The sequence below is a fragment of the Ambystoma mexicanum genome, chromosome 8 (genome assembly GCF_040938575.1).
Source record: "Ambystoma mexicanum isolate Mex_15411 chromosome 8, UKY_AmexF1_1, whole genome shotgun sequence".
NCBI lineage: Eukaryota > Metazoa > Chordata > Amphibia > Caudata > Ambystomatidae > Ambystoma > Ambystoma mexicanum.
In genome coordinates, this window is record NC_090929.1 from 989876309 (window position 1) to 989893650 (window position 17342).

The 17342-nt window shown below is 44.4% G+C and overlaps 1 protein-coding gene across 1 annotated transcript in view; it reads right to left on the minus strand.

Annotated features, from left to right (window-relative positions):
- Positions 1–17342, minus strand: part of LOC138473704 (cysteine-rich motor neuron 1 protein-like) — a 216410-nt gene that overhangs the window by 85879 nt on the left and 113189 nt on the right. The window contains exon 3 of the mRNA XM_069612189.1: positions 9441–9590. Coding sequence (XP_069468290.1) covers positions 9441–9590 — 150 coding nt within the window. The remainder of the gene's footprint in view (positions 1–9440; positions 9591–17342) is intronic.

Consider the following 17342-nt stretch of genomic DNA (forward strand, 5'->3'; position numbering starts at 1 on the left):
CTTGACCAAATGTTGTGGTGTAATATTTCATGGGGAGAGCAAGGGCCGTAAGACACGACGCACTCACCCCAACACAACAAATGTAAATTTGCCTGCATATGGGTCCAACAGTTATTGACCTTCAACAGTTTTGTCCTTCGGAGCCATGCTCTGCGAATATAACAGGCTACATTAAGTACACTATTCAGATCGGCACACCCTTTACATAAAGTTAAAGCTTCGGATATGGTACAAACTCCAGATACCCTCAACAAGTACTGCCTTAGTACTCCCAACTCCTAACTGGGAAGTAGTTTCATCGCCCACTCCACACAAAGGGCATACTTCTGAATAATTATTTCCGCATGTTTTTGGGAATGAGGCTGCCCTGAGTGTGCCCAACCTAAACCCAATAAAAAGTGCACAGACATATGGTGGCTGTACTGCATCAAAATAATTTTCAAAGCCAAAATCAGCTTTATTCGTAAGATAAACTGGGGCAAGCTTTAATTTATTAGCAGAATCCTCCATATTTTTCCAAATAAGAAAGGACCCTGCTTTCTCGATTCTACTGAATGCTGCTTTGTTAGCACTTGCCGGGTTTTCCCACAGATTTGATTCATCCAGAGGAAATAAAAGTGTTCTTACATGCATGGCCCACTTCCAAGTCCAGCAAATAACTAAAGGCATTATGATATTATTCAAGTCCCTCTGCACTCCATAGCCTTATCGAGTTTAGTGCTAGTCTAATGGAGACAGCATTCTGAATGGGTCGCACATCAGTTTCTAAATGTATGAGAGCAGTAGGTAACATCAGGAGGCCTTTCAAAATTCTATTTTTTACCATAGTGAAGTTTTCACAGGGGCAGAGCCCCACAATTCGGCACCATACAGAGCTGCTGTTATAGCTTGCTTTTGGTAAAGTTCAATAGCTGGAGAAACTGCACCTCTCCGGTGTCTATTATAAAAGGACTTTGCCGCCCCACTGGTTTTCTCCAGACAAATACGCACCTTGCTCATTTGTGCGGTCCACAAGCCACTCTCGTGGAATCAGGTTCCTAAGTAATCGTAGAATGTCACCTGTTCCAACCTGTGGCCTGCCACTGAAATAGTCAATGCACAGTGCTTAGATAGCTTGGTTTTGTAGACCATTGTCTTTGTTTTACCAATATTTAGACAAAGGTTCAGGTCCCCGCACTTCCTCAAAAGACACGCCATAGTTGTTTTAGGCCTTAAGGGTATGTTGCCAAAAGCATGGCATCATCAGCATAGAACAATGCTGGGTATTTTTCGGGGCCCATTCTTGGAGGGTCTAAACCATCTATCAGCAAGGCGTTGATGATTTCTTGCATAGAAATGCTAAACAGGAGGGTGCCAATTAAACAGCCCTGCCGCACACTTTGGTAACGTGAATGGGGCCGGTTGTCTCACCTCCAAGCCCATAGTGGACCACTGCTTCATTACCAGAATACAAAAACTGTCTATATAGCAGAAATCCGTTGTATAGGCGTCCCCCTTTATCCAAGATTTGCCATAATAACTCCTGTGAGACACCATCAAAAGTTGTCTTGAAGTCGACGGAAATAGCGTATTTTTGAACCTTTTTCAATGTGATACATTTATAGACCATTATATACAAAAGAAAGCTTTCATCGATGGTGTCCGGCTGGAATCCGGCTTGCAATCAATATCATCAGCCCAAGTTTGTGAACAATTCAAAATCACCTTGGCAAAATCACCTTGGCAAAATCACCTTGGCAAAGATCTTTCCTGCACTAACCAAAAGTGATATTAGGAGATAATTGGCTGGGAGTTCTTTAGCCCATTCTTATAAATGGGGACTACTGCTGCTTGCAGCCTGGTTTGGGGGGTAGAGTTAAGATTCAGTGTTGCATTAAAGAGTCTACGCAAGACCAGGACCCAGACCTATGATTGGTCTTTACATAGATCGATCAGTACCATATCGCGTTCAGCAGCCTTCCCACCTTTTTGTGACATTATCGATTTGTAAATTTCTTCTATCCCAATATTGAGACAATCCCCACCAACGGACTTCAAAGCGCTCGGCAAGTCAATAATAACACACTCAGTGATGATGACTGGCGTGCCCGCAAATAATTCTGAAAATTGATCCCGACAGGCATTGGCAGTGATACAGCATTGAAAGGCTGTGTCCCCATTTCCTCATTAACCTCTACACTCAATACTAATTTCCAAAAAGAAATGCAATCTCACAGCTTGTAAGCAGTCAATAGGAGGTTTCAGTTTTGCTTAATAAAAGCTTCTTTTTTCATAAAAATAATGTTCTTATAATTGGCCTTACAGGCAGGGGTGTTGCTAGGTCTGGAAAAAGATCCGGGGCACCACTCATTTTGGGACTGTCGGGACTGGGGGCTAGCTAGCCTTTTGGTTGTAGCCCCTGAGCTTCTAACCGGGGCTACAACCAAAAGACCTGGAGCTATAGCCCCCTCAGCCCCCCCTAGCAACGCCTCTGCCTACAGGAGCACAGTTCAACCTTATCTACTAGCCCGATGCCAGACTAGCTAGCAACTTCTGTTTAACCTCTCTGCACTCCCCATCATACCATCCCTCTTTACTTAATGTTTGTTTTCTAACTAAAGCCTTAGAATTACAGCCTCATCACGAGTTGGGCAGGATTCTGGCGTTAATACTGCTGGGATACCGCCCAGGCTAACAGCGCTACCGCCACCCACTCCAGCGCTATTAGCGCCAGATCACAGGTTGGGTGGTAGCGGTTATTGCCATTCCACATTCTTTTTTGCCGCAATTACCGTGCGGTAATACCTTAGTGGTAAATTCACTGAAAATGGGCTTTGAGCCAGGGCCTTTACCCCCAGCTCAGAGCTGGGGGTAAATGCTGCCCAGCTCATAATAGGGCCAGCCTTTAAATGCGGCGGTAATAGCGTTACCGCCGCATTTAAAGGTTACCGCTCAACTCGTGACAAGGCCCTAAGTGAGAAATAGTGTTCCAAATTTTCAGTAAGGTTTCCAAACTCACCCAAAATTCCAGTATTCCCACCAAAAAAAATATTCTCTATGTGGCCCAGAATAGTTCCATAACTCACTGGCTTCCATTCGCATTCAAGGAACTTAGCCCACTTGACAGTTCTATGTGTGTGACCATTGACAGAAATTACCAGGGCTGGTTTAAAAGCCAAGGAGTTTGAGCATGGCACCCTGCCCAGGGATACAGAAATGGGCAGTCGACGGTGATCACTCTCCAATCCTTTGGCCAATTCAAATTTAAGGATCATTTCCCAATCTATTGCTGCGAACAAGATGCAATCTATGTTCAAGGAACCACTAGGACCAATGTATGTTTTTTCTGGCCGGCGGATCCTTAGTAAAATGACTGTTAGATGCCCTCAGTTCCAGTTTATACAAGGCGCGGGCTGTACTAACTGCTTCACGGTGAGCCTTTCTTGGGGATGGAGTCACTAATGGGGGAATCTCTCAGGCACCATCCCGGTCCTCTCATAATCCCTCCAATTCCTTAAAGGGTTCAAATTGGAGGTTGAAAATTTGAGTTTTAAAATGGTCATATTCTCCCCATGAATCAATCGGCTCTTGGATCTTATTTACAGAGCAGTTGCTAACATTAGCCCTTTTACAGATATTGAACAGTAAAACATGTTCGCTCTCGGATGTATGCTACCAAGTGCTGCAGATCAACCAGATCCGTTGGCCGTACTGAGATGCTCCAATTTAAAAAAGAATCAAGCATAATGAGCAGGCCACCACTTAGTCTGCCCCTAGGGCCCTAGGGCCCGCCTACTCTGGAATATGAAATGATTGAAAACCGTGTAGTTCCACCCCCTCTGTTGCCCAAGTTTCCTGAAAAAAGACTACCTGAAAGCTCCTAACAAAATCACACCAACATGGCTCCTCCATATGTTTCAGAATCCCTGCAATATTCTTGGAGACCATTTACCAAGAATTATCCAAGGCCATAGTCTCACCACCTTGCTCCCTCCAAAACCTCTTCAGATTCTGAATTGCCCTACTCCTGGGTCCCCTAACATGGGGCACATTGTTGGAAATAAATGCCCCATGCCTGCTCCCTATACCTTGTGCGCACCCCGAGGATTCAATTAAGTTATGCTGTTTAGGTGCATAAGCTCTAACCGTAATTATCGAACATTGTGGTAGGTATATCCGCAGGTCAATAGCAAGCAGCCCATCAACTAATTTCCTAGAGTGGAAAAAAACTTGAATACACTCCTCAGTGGTGCCAGACATTCTCACCATAGTGCATTTTAGAATACCATCTCTAGTTATGGAGACACATCCTTTCACTGAACTAATCCAGTGAGTCCACCTATTAATCAGGGACTCTTGATTTTCAAAAACATTGCGGGCAAGTCTGGCCACAATAAACATGGTCACAACGAGAAGCTCCTTACTAAATCTGGTGTCATTTGAAGATACAGAAGGAATGTTTGGGGTCAGTTGGGAGAGAGAATTGGATAGAGTGGCCGCAGTCTTATCTTGGTGCTTACTTGAGAATAAATCTTACCTTGCACCATACTGAAGACTCCGCTTTCATCAGTATACTGATGACGAGCCGTCCTGACTACGGCGGCAGAGGATGGTCAGACAGGACCCATGGAGTAGGTGGAGATAGGAGGAGCCATCCCGCAGGTGCCTGGAGGGACAATCGGGGGCCGCTGAATCATCCACATTGTCTGTTGGTGCATGGACTTGTGTCGTGAAGACAGCAAGGAGACACGGTTCCCAGCAACCGCTGAAGGACTACCTGCTGTTCGGTGCAACCTGGCACGGTTTGGAGGCATGTGAGTTACGTGCATAAGGGCGTGCTGGAGACCAATGTCAGCGGGCCACCGGACACAAGTAAGGAGTGCAGCGGTGGGGGAACTCATTTTGGGAGGCAGAGCCAGACCGAGAGGGTGCTGTGGGCTGCACAAGACTGCATGCAATCGCTCGTCAGTCCTTAGGAGTGCAGAGGATAGGTCTCCATACGTGCAGCCATTTCCGGCTACAGTTTGGTTACTGTAGCAACTCACAACAACGCTGCATTTATGTGTTACAAGTACATTTAATGAGAGTGGGCTGCGTTGCACTCCCTTACACAAAGGCAAATAAGGAGAGGCCACCAAAGTGCCAGGGTGAGCAAGCATAAATACAGTAACAGGCCACCAGTGTACTCAGTTATAAATACATTCACAATCACATTTACAAGTTACCAACAGAAATTGTGTTCTTCGACCAGCTTTATTCTTATCCCAACCTAGTGAACCACGGAGAAAAGGGAAGGATTGTAACCCAATGGACCCAAATTGCCTTTTTTTCAGCGCAATTACTGAGCGGTAATAACGTGGTGGTAATTGCGCCGGAAATGGGCTTTGAGTCTGCGCATTTACACCCAGCTCAGAGCTGGAGGTAAATGCTGCTAACTCATGATAGGGCCAGCCTTTAAATGTGGCGGTAATAGCGTTAGCACTGCATTTGAAGGCTGCCACCCAAATCGTGATGAGGCCCTTAGTGACAAACGTCCTCATCACGAGTTGGGCAGTTTCCCGGTGGCAATACCGCTGAGATACCGCCCAACGCTAATAGTGCTACGAGAACTCGGTCCAGCGCAATCTTCTCATCTCTTCCTGAATGAAATTGCTATCCATTTTTTTTTTTTTTTTAATTTGTGACACTTCGCTTAAATTAGGTGCAGCATTTTGGCAAAACCTCTCTATACATAAAAAAAAATACATTAAGTAAATACACAAATAAACATTTCTCAAATTCTTGCTTTCAATAATAATTTTTCTGCTAGGACAAAGTATGTTCCATGCTTTGCCACATTAACAGTCGACTATAAATAGTAAATGTTAAGCTCTTGTGAATGGCAGTTGTGAACAGCCTTAGAATACTGGCATATTTATGTATTAAAAGCATGGGTTAAGCTACTTATTTGAAGATCATTCTCCTACATTTAGGCTTGCAAGCAACGAGAAGCATACCGATTTCTTAACATGTGATATACAAAATGAATACTGTCTAACTTGTATTCTGGTCCAATGATGCCATCTGAGAGGTTTGATTGACATTTAAAAACCACTCAGCCTTTGGTCTCCTTTATTGGCCTTCGTCTAACAGAAACCCCTTGATGTTATGTGTATCCTACAATAAACATTTCCCCCTTATAACGCCATGAAAGGGTTCAGGTGACGTGATAAACCATGAGGCCTAAGTCCGAATTGTTTATACATTTTACAACTTGTACTTGGATAATGAACTAAATTCCTGTGCACAATTAAAAAATGTGCAATATTATTAGCACCCGGGGTGGGCTCGGCAGCCAGTCATGCTGCTTGGAACGCAGGCTCAAGCTCAGCTGTTCATGCCTGCACCGCCATCTTCCCTCCCTCTACTGTGAGTCCCGCTTCTTTCTACCGTCCCTCCGGATCAGCCCATGTGCTGCTCCTGTCATGTTCCGCCGGGCCGCCATGGAAATGGAAGAGACACTCTGCTTGGCCATGAGGGTGGGTATTTCTTTGAATCAACACTCTGTGACCCATTGTTTCATGGAAAGCACTGCTATTAGCACCTCGGGACGTAAACTCGGGGTTCTAATTGCCATATTTATGCTTTCTGAGGGCTGTACCGGGTGGAACACGTGATTGTGGCTTAATTATTAATTACAAAAATCCTAACAAAGTTTTGTCTGCATAGTGATTTTCCTCTCATCAGCGTGTGTTGGTATACATGATATGATAGGTTATTTATAACCTGCTTAATACCCAGAGGCTTCTAAGCGCAGACCCAGGAATCGAACCTGTGTTGCTCCGTGTTGTCTTGTTTCCAAGGCGAGCACGTTGCCTCTGAGCTATCCTCCCGAGACTGATGACCATTATTAAAGTGATTATTAAAGTGATCCAGCCAAATAAACTGCACCAGTGGCTCATTTCACAACACAAATAAGAACATCAGTGTGGGAAGTCTTGCTTATTACCCAGCTTAATAGAAAACTTTGTAGGTGGTATGTTGTTAGATAGTACCCTTTCTCCGTTTTGATATATAGGGTGTGTGTACAGTGGATACATTGGGGCAGAAATGTTATGAGGCCATTGCAGACCATAAAAAACTGTTTCTTCCTCTATGACAAGACTTGATGTATACAAAATCCGTAGGCAGCAGGGATTTACTGTTAACTGCAACATGAATTGTCACATTGGGAGAACACAAAACCGTCAGAATGTTCTAGTTTGGGACTTCTTTTGCTACTCTATTGGCCTAGATTTTCGCCAGGATTGTAACAAGCACAGCTTTATATAATGAGGTGTGTTTAGGGCCTTTTATTTTTTTGTATAAAGACAATTAAATTAGCTTATTTTTAGATCACAGGGATTGTTAAATGTTTTGTCATTTCTTTAAATACCCAATTTAACATTAGTTATAGGCATTTTTAGAATGGCAAAGAACTGTGATATCCCATCGACCTGGTCATCTTACTTGTGAGTCAATTGCCTATTTCATCATTGACATCGTTTAACAAGAGGGTAAGGTTGTAACTTTTATGATAGTGAGTTCAGTATAGAGGATTTTAATAATTGGCCAAGAATCGATCACACAAAATCTCAGTTTTATACCTTTAATTGCACTAGCTGAAAATAATAAGCTAAGATTGTAAAATGCATAAGCCGTCAAAGAGCCATGGGCATGCTCTCGCGACCTTGATGCAGTGCCAGGATCGCGCAGAAGGTCAACCAGAGTAATTCTTCCTACTGACCTGCATGCGATGGGACCAATACTGCAATGTTTCGAACATTTAATTGATGCAAAGTCTAATTGTATCCTTGTGCTCCTCATACCTAACAGTACCTTAGTGACTTCCATTCGAAGTGTCTAATACAAAAATACATTATCAATGTTAGAACGGTGCATTTGTTAGCACAGCAGGCTTCATGGTTGATAATAGCTGTGAATCAGTTGGGCTAAGACACCCAAGGATTCATAACACAAGTTTCTGTTTCAAAAAGTGTAACATTATATGCAAGTCTGTTTCAGTATCTCATATAAGAAGCTCATCTAGACTACATGGTGAAGAGTTACCATGGACACAAAGCCAAGCACATGTTTAGTGGCTAACAGGTACCAAACAGTCAATTAAAAAACAAGTTACAAATAGGTGTTGTTGATGCAACAACAAAAAAATAGATGTAAGGCTAGGTGGTAGTTTAAAAAAATAAAACAAATTTTCAAATGCTTTTCCCGCAGTGTGAAATTCAGAGGCTTAAAATATTAGAACCGCCTTATAAGTTATTTTAGTGCAAGCACCAGTGCAATAGCTCAGATTTACTTGCTATTTCTTCTCTTCACTTGTCCTGTACCTGCACTGAGACTGTGGAAGTCGGGAAAATGCCAGGTGCCACTCCCACGTCACTTCCTGTATAGAGTGAGAGTAACCAGAGAGGACTTCAAGCCTACACAAACCTGCCTGCGATGGTTTGAATAGCACATGCTTGGAAACTGACAGTACAGGTGTTTTAACAAATATACACTTTATAAACGTTTTAAATTGTATGTGGAATCTCAGTCTTAGATTCACCAGGATATTTTGTACATAAATACAAAAGCTCTAGAAAGTTTGCCTCCTCCAAAATCATCATCACCAAAGTTGAGGGAAGTGTGTTGGTTCTCAGGGGACTTGTGTCAGGATTTTGTAAACCATGAAGTGTTTTTATGCCTGAAAAACAGCCCAGCAATGGTGTTGGAGGGAATGTTTTAGGTGTTGCCTGAGCTCAAGTCATTTACCCCCTTGTGGGGCCACATAAGTCATTCTAGTTTGTTGTCCACAAGAGATACCTTGTCCCCTTCCTGCTTCTGAAGTGACTGAAAAGTGAATAACATGCATTTTACTGTTAGCATGTCACTGTACCAGAAATGCTGGAGGAGGCTATTTCAGAGAGAGCTTATGAAACCACGTGCTGCTGTTTAGGCTGGACAAGAAGCTGGGAATTTCAGAAGTGAGGAAAGCAAGTGGTCGCACGGAAGATGGTCAAAAGCTGGTTTGCTGAGTGCTGCTGTTCATACATTGCGTGCTAAGGTGATGACCACTGCCACAGGTAAATTACCCTTTAATATGTAGTTATTTATTTATTTATTTTTACATTTATTTCAGCGCACAAAACCCTGAGGCATCGAGGCGCTTGTTGCAGAAAGTATTTGACAAGGAAAAAATTATTATTATCAAAGAGGAGGAAAGCATGTTTTGAAGCAAGTTAATTTTACTTAAAATGATGCAACATCTTTCCCTGTAACTGAACAGTGTGACTACACCATCTATGGTGGTCGACGTAACATGCACACTTCAGCTTGTGCTGTCAGAAAAACACAATTTCAACTCAGTACTCACAATCACACTCAAATATACCTAAAAAAGCATATTTTCATAAAATTTGAAAGTTACAAGCAAAGACACTTACCTAGGGCTTTTGCACATTCCTTCTTGTTCTTGTAGGTGTATGTAGTTCTACATTTACCAAACTCGCATAGGCATCGCCTGTCTTTAATTTCACATCCTTCGTTCCAGCATATTTCAATATTGGAAACGTAATCTGGGTCAGCAAAGTATCCTTCAAAAATACACATAATGATTTTTTAACTTAATGTCGGCTTAAAAAAAGTATTACAGTACAGTTGAATCACATCTTCAAAAAATGTTACACAGTGAATATGAGGTACACAATGCACCCTTTTTCTAAATATGGGCCGAGACCAAAGCCCTAAGGCATAAGAGCGCTGAGACTGACGAACAACAATCAACACGGAGAAGACATTAGAAATCCTAAGGGAGAAAACACGAGTATATTGAGTTTATTCATAAAGAACAGTTTTCAAAAAACGCTTGAAAGTGACCAGGCTATAGCAGAGTCGCAAATGTGGTGGTAAAGTATTCCAAAGGCAACTAGTCGAAAAAGGGAAACACCCCTACAACGGACAGTTTGGCTTTAGGTGATTCCAGCAAACCAGTGTGGTTGGACCTAAGGCTGCATCTGTCCGGTAGCCATTTTAGTTGAGTTGTCCAATAGATCGGACCTTTTCCATGGAGACAGGAGTGTGCAATGCGCAGGGTACAAAATTGGCCTTTGTTTGAGCTATTTCTTCGTATCCCTTGCAGACAGACTTACTGAGAAACTAACAGCACCTTTCCACTCTCTCCATGGTGTGGATCTAAATGGAAACTAAGATGCCCAGGGACAAGGTTTTGCTGAGAAGTGTGCATGGTGATGCACGAAGTTGTACTAACACTCATAAATGCTTCTCCAGACTTCATGCTTATGGCATTGGTCTTGACGAGGTAAAGACACTTGACTCCAAATATGGAGCAGCAATAGGTGTAGTGTTTAAAACATACCGCCTCACAATTTCTTTTTTAATAGAACTTGTTGTCTTTTCAATTTTAGTTTACTTTCTTTTGTTTACCCATTGACAAGTAATACAAAAACATAGAAAATATGGGGTTGAAGCATATGTACGCTTGTGACAGCATTTAGTCTTTTGGCTTGGTGCCAGTGGCTGAAGGGAAATGCCAAAGCCCCTGCAACAGAGTTAGACAGGTTAAGGTAATCCACCCAGGGATGAAAGAGCACACATTTGCAGTCCTTTGACTTCCAATACCACTTCTTGAGTTTTTTCTCAAAAACACTTACCCTTGTTAATTACAGAACTATTTGAATTGGCGTTTCTATTAGTTGTTGCTTTTGTCTGCCAATTTACAATGATATGACACTATAAGTCATTATAACGCGTCTGTACACAAGTGTTTCTAGGCACGACAAGACAAGGGAGGGAAGACAGAGGGAGCACAAGACAAATTATCTTACTAGGACTTGTGTCATTCAGATCCTGCAAGTGTGGGAACGAGAAGTGCAAGGGGAAAGGGAGGGGGAAATGCAAGGGAGAGGGGAGGAGAAAACAGGGCAGCAATGCTCTGAGTAAGTGCAGCCAGGGTAGCGCGACTCTGGGTAGTGCAAGGAGAACAAGGGACTGTAGGGTTACAGTTACAGCCCCTAAGTGCGTGGTAGGCAGTGCAAGGGTGACTGACCTAGAAAGAGCCTGGTACCTAGTGGGATTCTGAGGGTAGCCAAAAAACCAGTCGGTACAGCAGACAGGTAGGTCAGGTAAGTCAGCAGGGGAGGAAGAGAGAGAAAGCAGGGGAGAAGACGAACGTTTTGAGCTGCTTCCGGAACTTTAGGTGGTCCGGCTCATGTTTGAGAGGGGCAGGGAGGTCATTCCAGAGGCAGGCACCTGCAGAGGAGAGAGATCTACCCCCCACTCTCTGCCTGGAGAAGCATCTACCCTTAGAGAGTTGGAGGTAGCTGAGCGAAGGGCTCGAGAAGGAAGATATTTTGGAAGAGAGCGTTGGATGTAGTGCAGGCCCCGGCCCCAGAAAACCTTGTGGGCAATGCAAAAAGTGTTGAACTTGATCCTTGCAGCCACCAGTGGAGAGATTTCAGGGCTGGAGAGATACGGTCCCTGGGCTTGAGGCTGGATTAGTTGCAGAGGGTGGAGAGTAGAGGAAGGCATATTGAGAAAGAGGTTGTTGCAGTAGTCCAGCCTAGAGAGAAGAAGGGCTTTGGAGACAGTGAGTTCCTGTGTGGAAAGTGAGAAAGGGAAGCGCCCCTTTGAGGAGGTGTAGCTGGTAGTAGGACGTCTTTGCAACGTCCGAGATGTGAGGAGAGAAAGAGAGAGTGGAGTCGAAGATAACACCAAGGTTTTTTGCCTCATAGGAAGGCGAAGGAAGAGGGCCCATGGCAGGCAGGCAGAGTGAGAGAGGGAACGCAGGCGCAGGGGTCCCATTGAGAAGGATCTCTGTCTTACTGGCATTACGGCAGAGATTGTTGGAGGGGCACCAATCCTGAATCGCGGATAGACAGTCAGAAATGAGCAAGAGATGAGAGGAGGCTGAGGGGAGCCTGAAGGAAAGCTGATTGTCATTCTCTTATCACTGAATGTTAGAGGAGATGGTAGAGATCAGGTGGGCCAAAGGGTTGAAAAACCATGGTGAGAGGATAGGGCCCTGAGGAACGCCACAGATAGAGAGCGAGGTGGCGGAGAGAAAGGTTCCAAGTTCTACTTGCTTAGTGCAAGTTTGAAGCTTATTTGCCAAGAGGTTCTCTGCACTCCGTTGGCAGCTGTAGGTAGTCCTTTCATCTAGATAATTGTGCAGGATGTGGTCAAATAATGCAACACTGTGTCAAAGGGCCCAAGATCAGAATCCCTTGCCATCCAACATAATATTTTAGCTTGTTCTCTGCAAACATATTTTGGTTCTTACAGAATAAAAAAGTGCACTTCTTTATTGAAATGGCATTACCGTATTGGGCTGTGTCTTTTAATTTATTTTTTTTATTTTCTTTATTTTCAGAGTTGGAGTTTGAGCCTCAGCAACTCCCTCTCTGCTTGCTTAGTGCATTACACTTCTAAATATTCTAATGGTGCCTCTTTTTCATTTGAATGTTCGGTTTGGTTGCTCTATGGTGAGGGAGCCCCACGGATATGTAGATGTTAATCACCTGCACAGTGTCCCCATACTGCCTCTCGCCGCTTGCGAGATGTTCTCAAAGTTTGACGTGGGCAATATCTTACCTGGGATGGAAAATGTCAATACTTACTGATTAAGGCACGTGGCATTGATGGTTGTACCTATGGCAGTACTCTTGGAAAGCAATTAACCTGTATACTTTTACGTGCCTTGTGAATACCACCGCCTCCCACCATTCCCCATTTAATTTACCCCATCTACCCCATTTACAGCTATTCATTCTGTATTGCAAACTGTGAGCCACTTCTCTTGCTATACCCGCTGTACCCGCAATGCCTAGAAATCATCAGTCCATTGATGCATGCCAAGCTGAAGGAGCTTTTTGATGCTAGATATTCCATTATGGAAATCCAACAATGGCTACTCTTGCGATTTCCCTCTCTTGTTACACCATCTATTACTATAGCACTGGAAACGCGCTCCCATCAATTAAGATAGATAAGCATCAGGGCAAATACGTATTGTACTGTATAATGTAGCATGTGGGAGTGCCCATACATGCCTATCATCCATACTGTATGTGCCGTTGGAGACCAGACACCCAAAATATATCTCACACCAATATATGTCAATGAGCACATTTGGTTCTCCCAGTTTGACTCTCAAAATCTGAAAATTTGTTTTGCTTCTACTTCTTTACAGTAATGTGTTGCTTTACTTTTAGGCACTAGCGTGAAATCATTGCCACCATGACTAAGGAAGCAGGTTCGGTGGCATAGGCTTTTATTTTACAGAAAATAAGGAAGAACCCTACATGTCCCAATAACTAAGAGGGGCTCCCCTGCCGCAAATAAAACTAAGGATGATGTCAGAATGTCCGTCAAAAGTAAATAGTCCACTGTCCTATGTCCCAAACCTATTCCCGACCCTTACACTTCAAAAGAAAACTATTTAACAGGTTTTGCCCTCACTCCAGAAGGGTGGCGCCTTCCTTCTGGATGGTTTTAGGCAGTTCATAAGTGATGGGGGAGTATCCTCCTTCCCCTGGCCGCCACCAGGCCTTTCTATATAGTTATTTACACAGATGGGGAAATTGTCTTCCTTCCCGAAGCCTCTTTCAGGCTCTCTTTCAACAGTCACAAGGATATCTGGATTTTTACCAGAGTATATATCTTCCCTCCTCTGGTCTTTTCTCGACTTTTGCCAAAGGATATTTCTCTCTTCCCCTGGTCTTATCTTGACTTTGACTAAAGAATGCTTTTCTTTTCTGTTTGTCTTCTTCTGACCTTTGCCAAAGGATATCTCTCTCCACCTGGTCTCCGGTTCTGGTTATGTGGGTCACCTTTCTCAGGTTTCAAATGTCTCTTTCTCAGGCTTGGTTTACTATTCTGCCAGGCATTACCTTGAATGTGCAATTCTTCACACCTCTTAACCTTCAGGTCCCAGACCCCCCTCTTCAAGTTCAAAATGTCACTCTCTCAGGCCCGGTTCACTATCCTGCCAGGCATTATATTGTAGGTATTACTCTCCAAACAGCTCAACATTCGAGTCCCAGACCCTTAGCTCTCTTCTGGTTTCTTTGGGGTGCTCTCCCACCCCGTATGTGTCGCTTCTCTGTTTGGTGCCACTGGGATGAAGAAGATGGTTCTGCAATCCCTCCGAACCACAGCCCATAGGCTTTCACAGTGCTTCCCAATTTCCCTCTCTGCATACCTTCTGACTTGATTTGTGCTGATCCCGGTCCTCAGCAACACCGGCAAGCTTCTCTGGCTTCCACTGGGATATCATGGTCGGCTCTCGGCAGCTCCGCCCACACTGGCTTCTCGCCGTACATCGGGTCTCGCCTGGACCACCCGGATGGCTTGTTTCCTGCCACCGGACACCAGGTTTCCCAGCCTTCAGGTGAGTCCTCGCTATGTTCAACATTCTCTGGCGCCCGGGTCTGCAGTGCGTCCTCCCTGCATGACTTCACTCCCCAGGTCGATGCTCCTCTGCGGCACAACTGACCCTAAGGAGAGTCCTTCGCCAATTTCTATGGTAAGCTGTCTTTCGAATCTCAGATAGCTAGCATGTTTGGGGCTCTTCATTGCCCTGTTCTTCTTCGTGGCAGTACTTCAGGAGTCATCCACTCTCTTTCCTCACTCTTCCTCGTCACAGTACTGTCTATCTGATAGACAGGGTTGCTATGCATGAAGTAACTAACAGAAGATAGAGGAGACAAAGAAGATGGGGGTGCTAGGGCCCTATCCATGTTGTTCAGTGAACAATGCATGGTGGCATGGTGGTTAACAAACAGCGTTCCCCCTTGATAGCCTTCCCTTCTCCTGCGTATGGGGTCCCCTCCGATGGGATCCCCCCTGCTGAGTACCACCCCCAGTGGGGACATCGGGTAGTGGCCTCACCTCCCTGGCCCCATGGGAAGGGTCCCCTCCTGGAGCGAAGGGACGAGACCAAGGGATTTGTCACAGATACAACATGGGAAAATCCCAGGAGCTCTGCCATGTCCCCATTTTCCGTGTCCCCTAAGCTGCTCGGCTCCCCAATATAGACAGTGACCTCCACCACACCACCTAAGACATCATAGTGGTTCACAAAGGCATGCACAGTCTATGGCGATGCCTCTCCGGCAGCCCATTGACAGGTACATTGTCTTGCATCTGCTTCTCCAATGATGTCTTGTGGGCTGGAAGCCAAGTAAGATGGGAGGCTATGCTGCAGCTGGAAAAAGGATAATGTCACATCCATGAACAGTGTGGATTGTGTGGCATTAGCTACGAAGCGGGTGGCCATAGTTCTGGCTGGCGGTTCGCATCTAGACCCGAGATCCTCAGCTCAGACCTCTGCTGTGTCACTAGGCACCACATGTACTACCTTCAGTTAATCATTGGCAGCTGTGGATACTCTTGAAATTCGGAAACAGGCAGACCCTGACGAAGGCTAGTGGACTATCAGAAATGCATTGGCCAAGATCATTTGTTTTGCTCTGTTTTTTTCTGTTGTTCTTTGCCCATGTACATAAAACTGGTTGTTTAACGACTGATACTTATGGTGGTACTTTTACTTTTGAAGGATTTTGAACATTTGATGTTCTATATACCATGTGACGGCTGTCCCCTGCAACGTTGCTTTGTGTTCTCCCCCAACCCACTTACAAGGGTGGCCCTCTGTGAAACTCAGTTCGACCTGCATGGCCTCCATGTCCCTCATTGTGTACCCCCTCTGCAAATGCTCTGCTCCCCCACTTAACTTTCTTGGGGTTTGCTCCATTGCTGCTTGCCCAAGCACCCCATAGTATGCATCAGCTTAAGCATAACAACACTCTTTGGTTCTTTGCGAACTGCATAAGGGAGGCCATGGGGAGCAGTATGGTGTGTCTTTATGTTACATGTTTCTACAGTATACACAGTGTTGTGCTTGCCAACAGGATGCTTTGCAACATGTTAGCAGGAACCATTCCAAACTGTAAGTGCGCATCCAGTCCTAGTTTTTGCATTTGTATTCTTTGAGACCTAGTTTTGGAATAGGAAAAAGTGTAACCTGAGTGATGAGGCTTTATCCTGGGGGAATAAAAAGGCAGCCTGGCCTTTTTTCAGGGTTGAGATGCATGCTGTCTCTTATGATCTGTGATGTTAAGGAGAAACATGTGTTGCATGCAAATCCAGTGTAATGAGACAGGTGAGGACTTTGCATTTATTTATTTAATTGTTTTTTATAACGCACCTGATACCATACCTGAGTTTGGTTTCGAAGCTCGGATCGGGATACAAATCTCTGTTGCCCTCCATGGTCTTGCTTCCAAGATCAGCGCGTTGTCCCCGTGATATCCTCCGTTCACATCATAGGTTTTGGAAGAGATGGCACTTGTTTACTAAACCACTCTTGAAGAACCTAGCATCTAAAGCAATTTACCGGGTTCTATAGTCATCTTTCAGGACATATTGACACTGTCTTCCACCAGGAATACATTTAATTAGGGACGTTGGTCCCACAAGTGCTAGGATTTTAAACTCAGGACACACCAGAAACTAAAGATAACATAACAAAACGATGCTAAACATCTCCATGCTGCCGGATTCACTGAGAACTAGGACCTTCTTTTCTGTGAGTTCAGACTCTTCTTGAGTCCCCGGAGCTAATTCCAGTAAACACACCTCAAAGGATATTCAAGTGTGCCCATAAATCAACAAGGAAGAGGGAATTACTGGCATCTACACGTTTGGTTCCTGAACACTTACACAAGACATTTGCTGCAGGGAATCATATTGAACAGCCCTTGTTTGTCATCAAAGGGAATGCGCGAGCAGTCACTAGGCAATGTGTGTGTTTTTAGTGTATTTAAGTACATCATCTATGTTTTCAATTTTCTGCAGTTATCAAAATAAAACAAGTGTATACTATTTGAACATTCTCATTTGGGGGCCATTAGACCTGGGAGGCATTAGTGGTGATTTTGGATGCAGGGTCCATTTAAATGTGCACTGGCACATGGGGCAGTCTGCAGGGCCTGGGATCTCTTGGAGTGGAAACTGCCATTGATGAATGACCTAAATACCACTGTATATGTAGTGAGTAGAGGGGGGCTGGAGGTTTGCTCCCCGCTTGACACTCAGCAGTCAATCAGAAGTGAACAGGTGAGGGGCGTGGGGGAGGGGGTGTGCGGAAGGGTGCCAGAGGGAACAACTTTATTGCTCCATTGACATTTACCATAAAGGCTTTACACTACAATATACCCCTGAAAAGCAAGAAATAAAAAGTACAATACGAGCAGCAGCAGGACAGTGATACATTGAAGGGAATACATAATGCAAATGATAATGCATAGAGAATGCATCCGTCAATG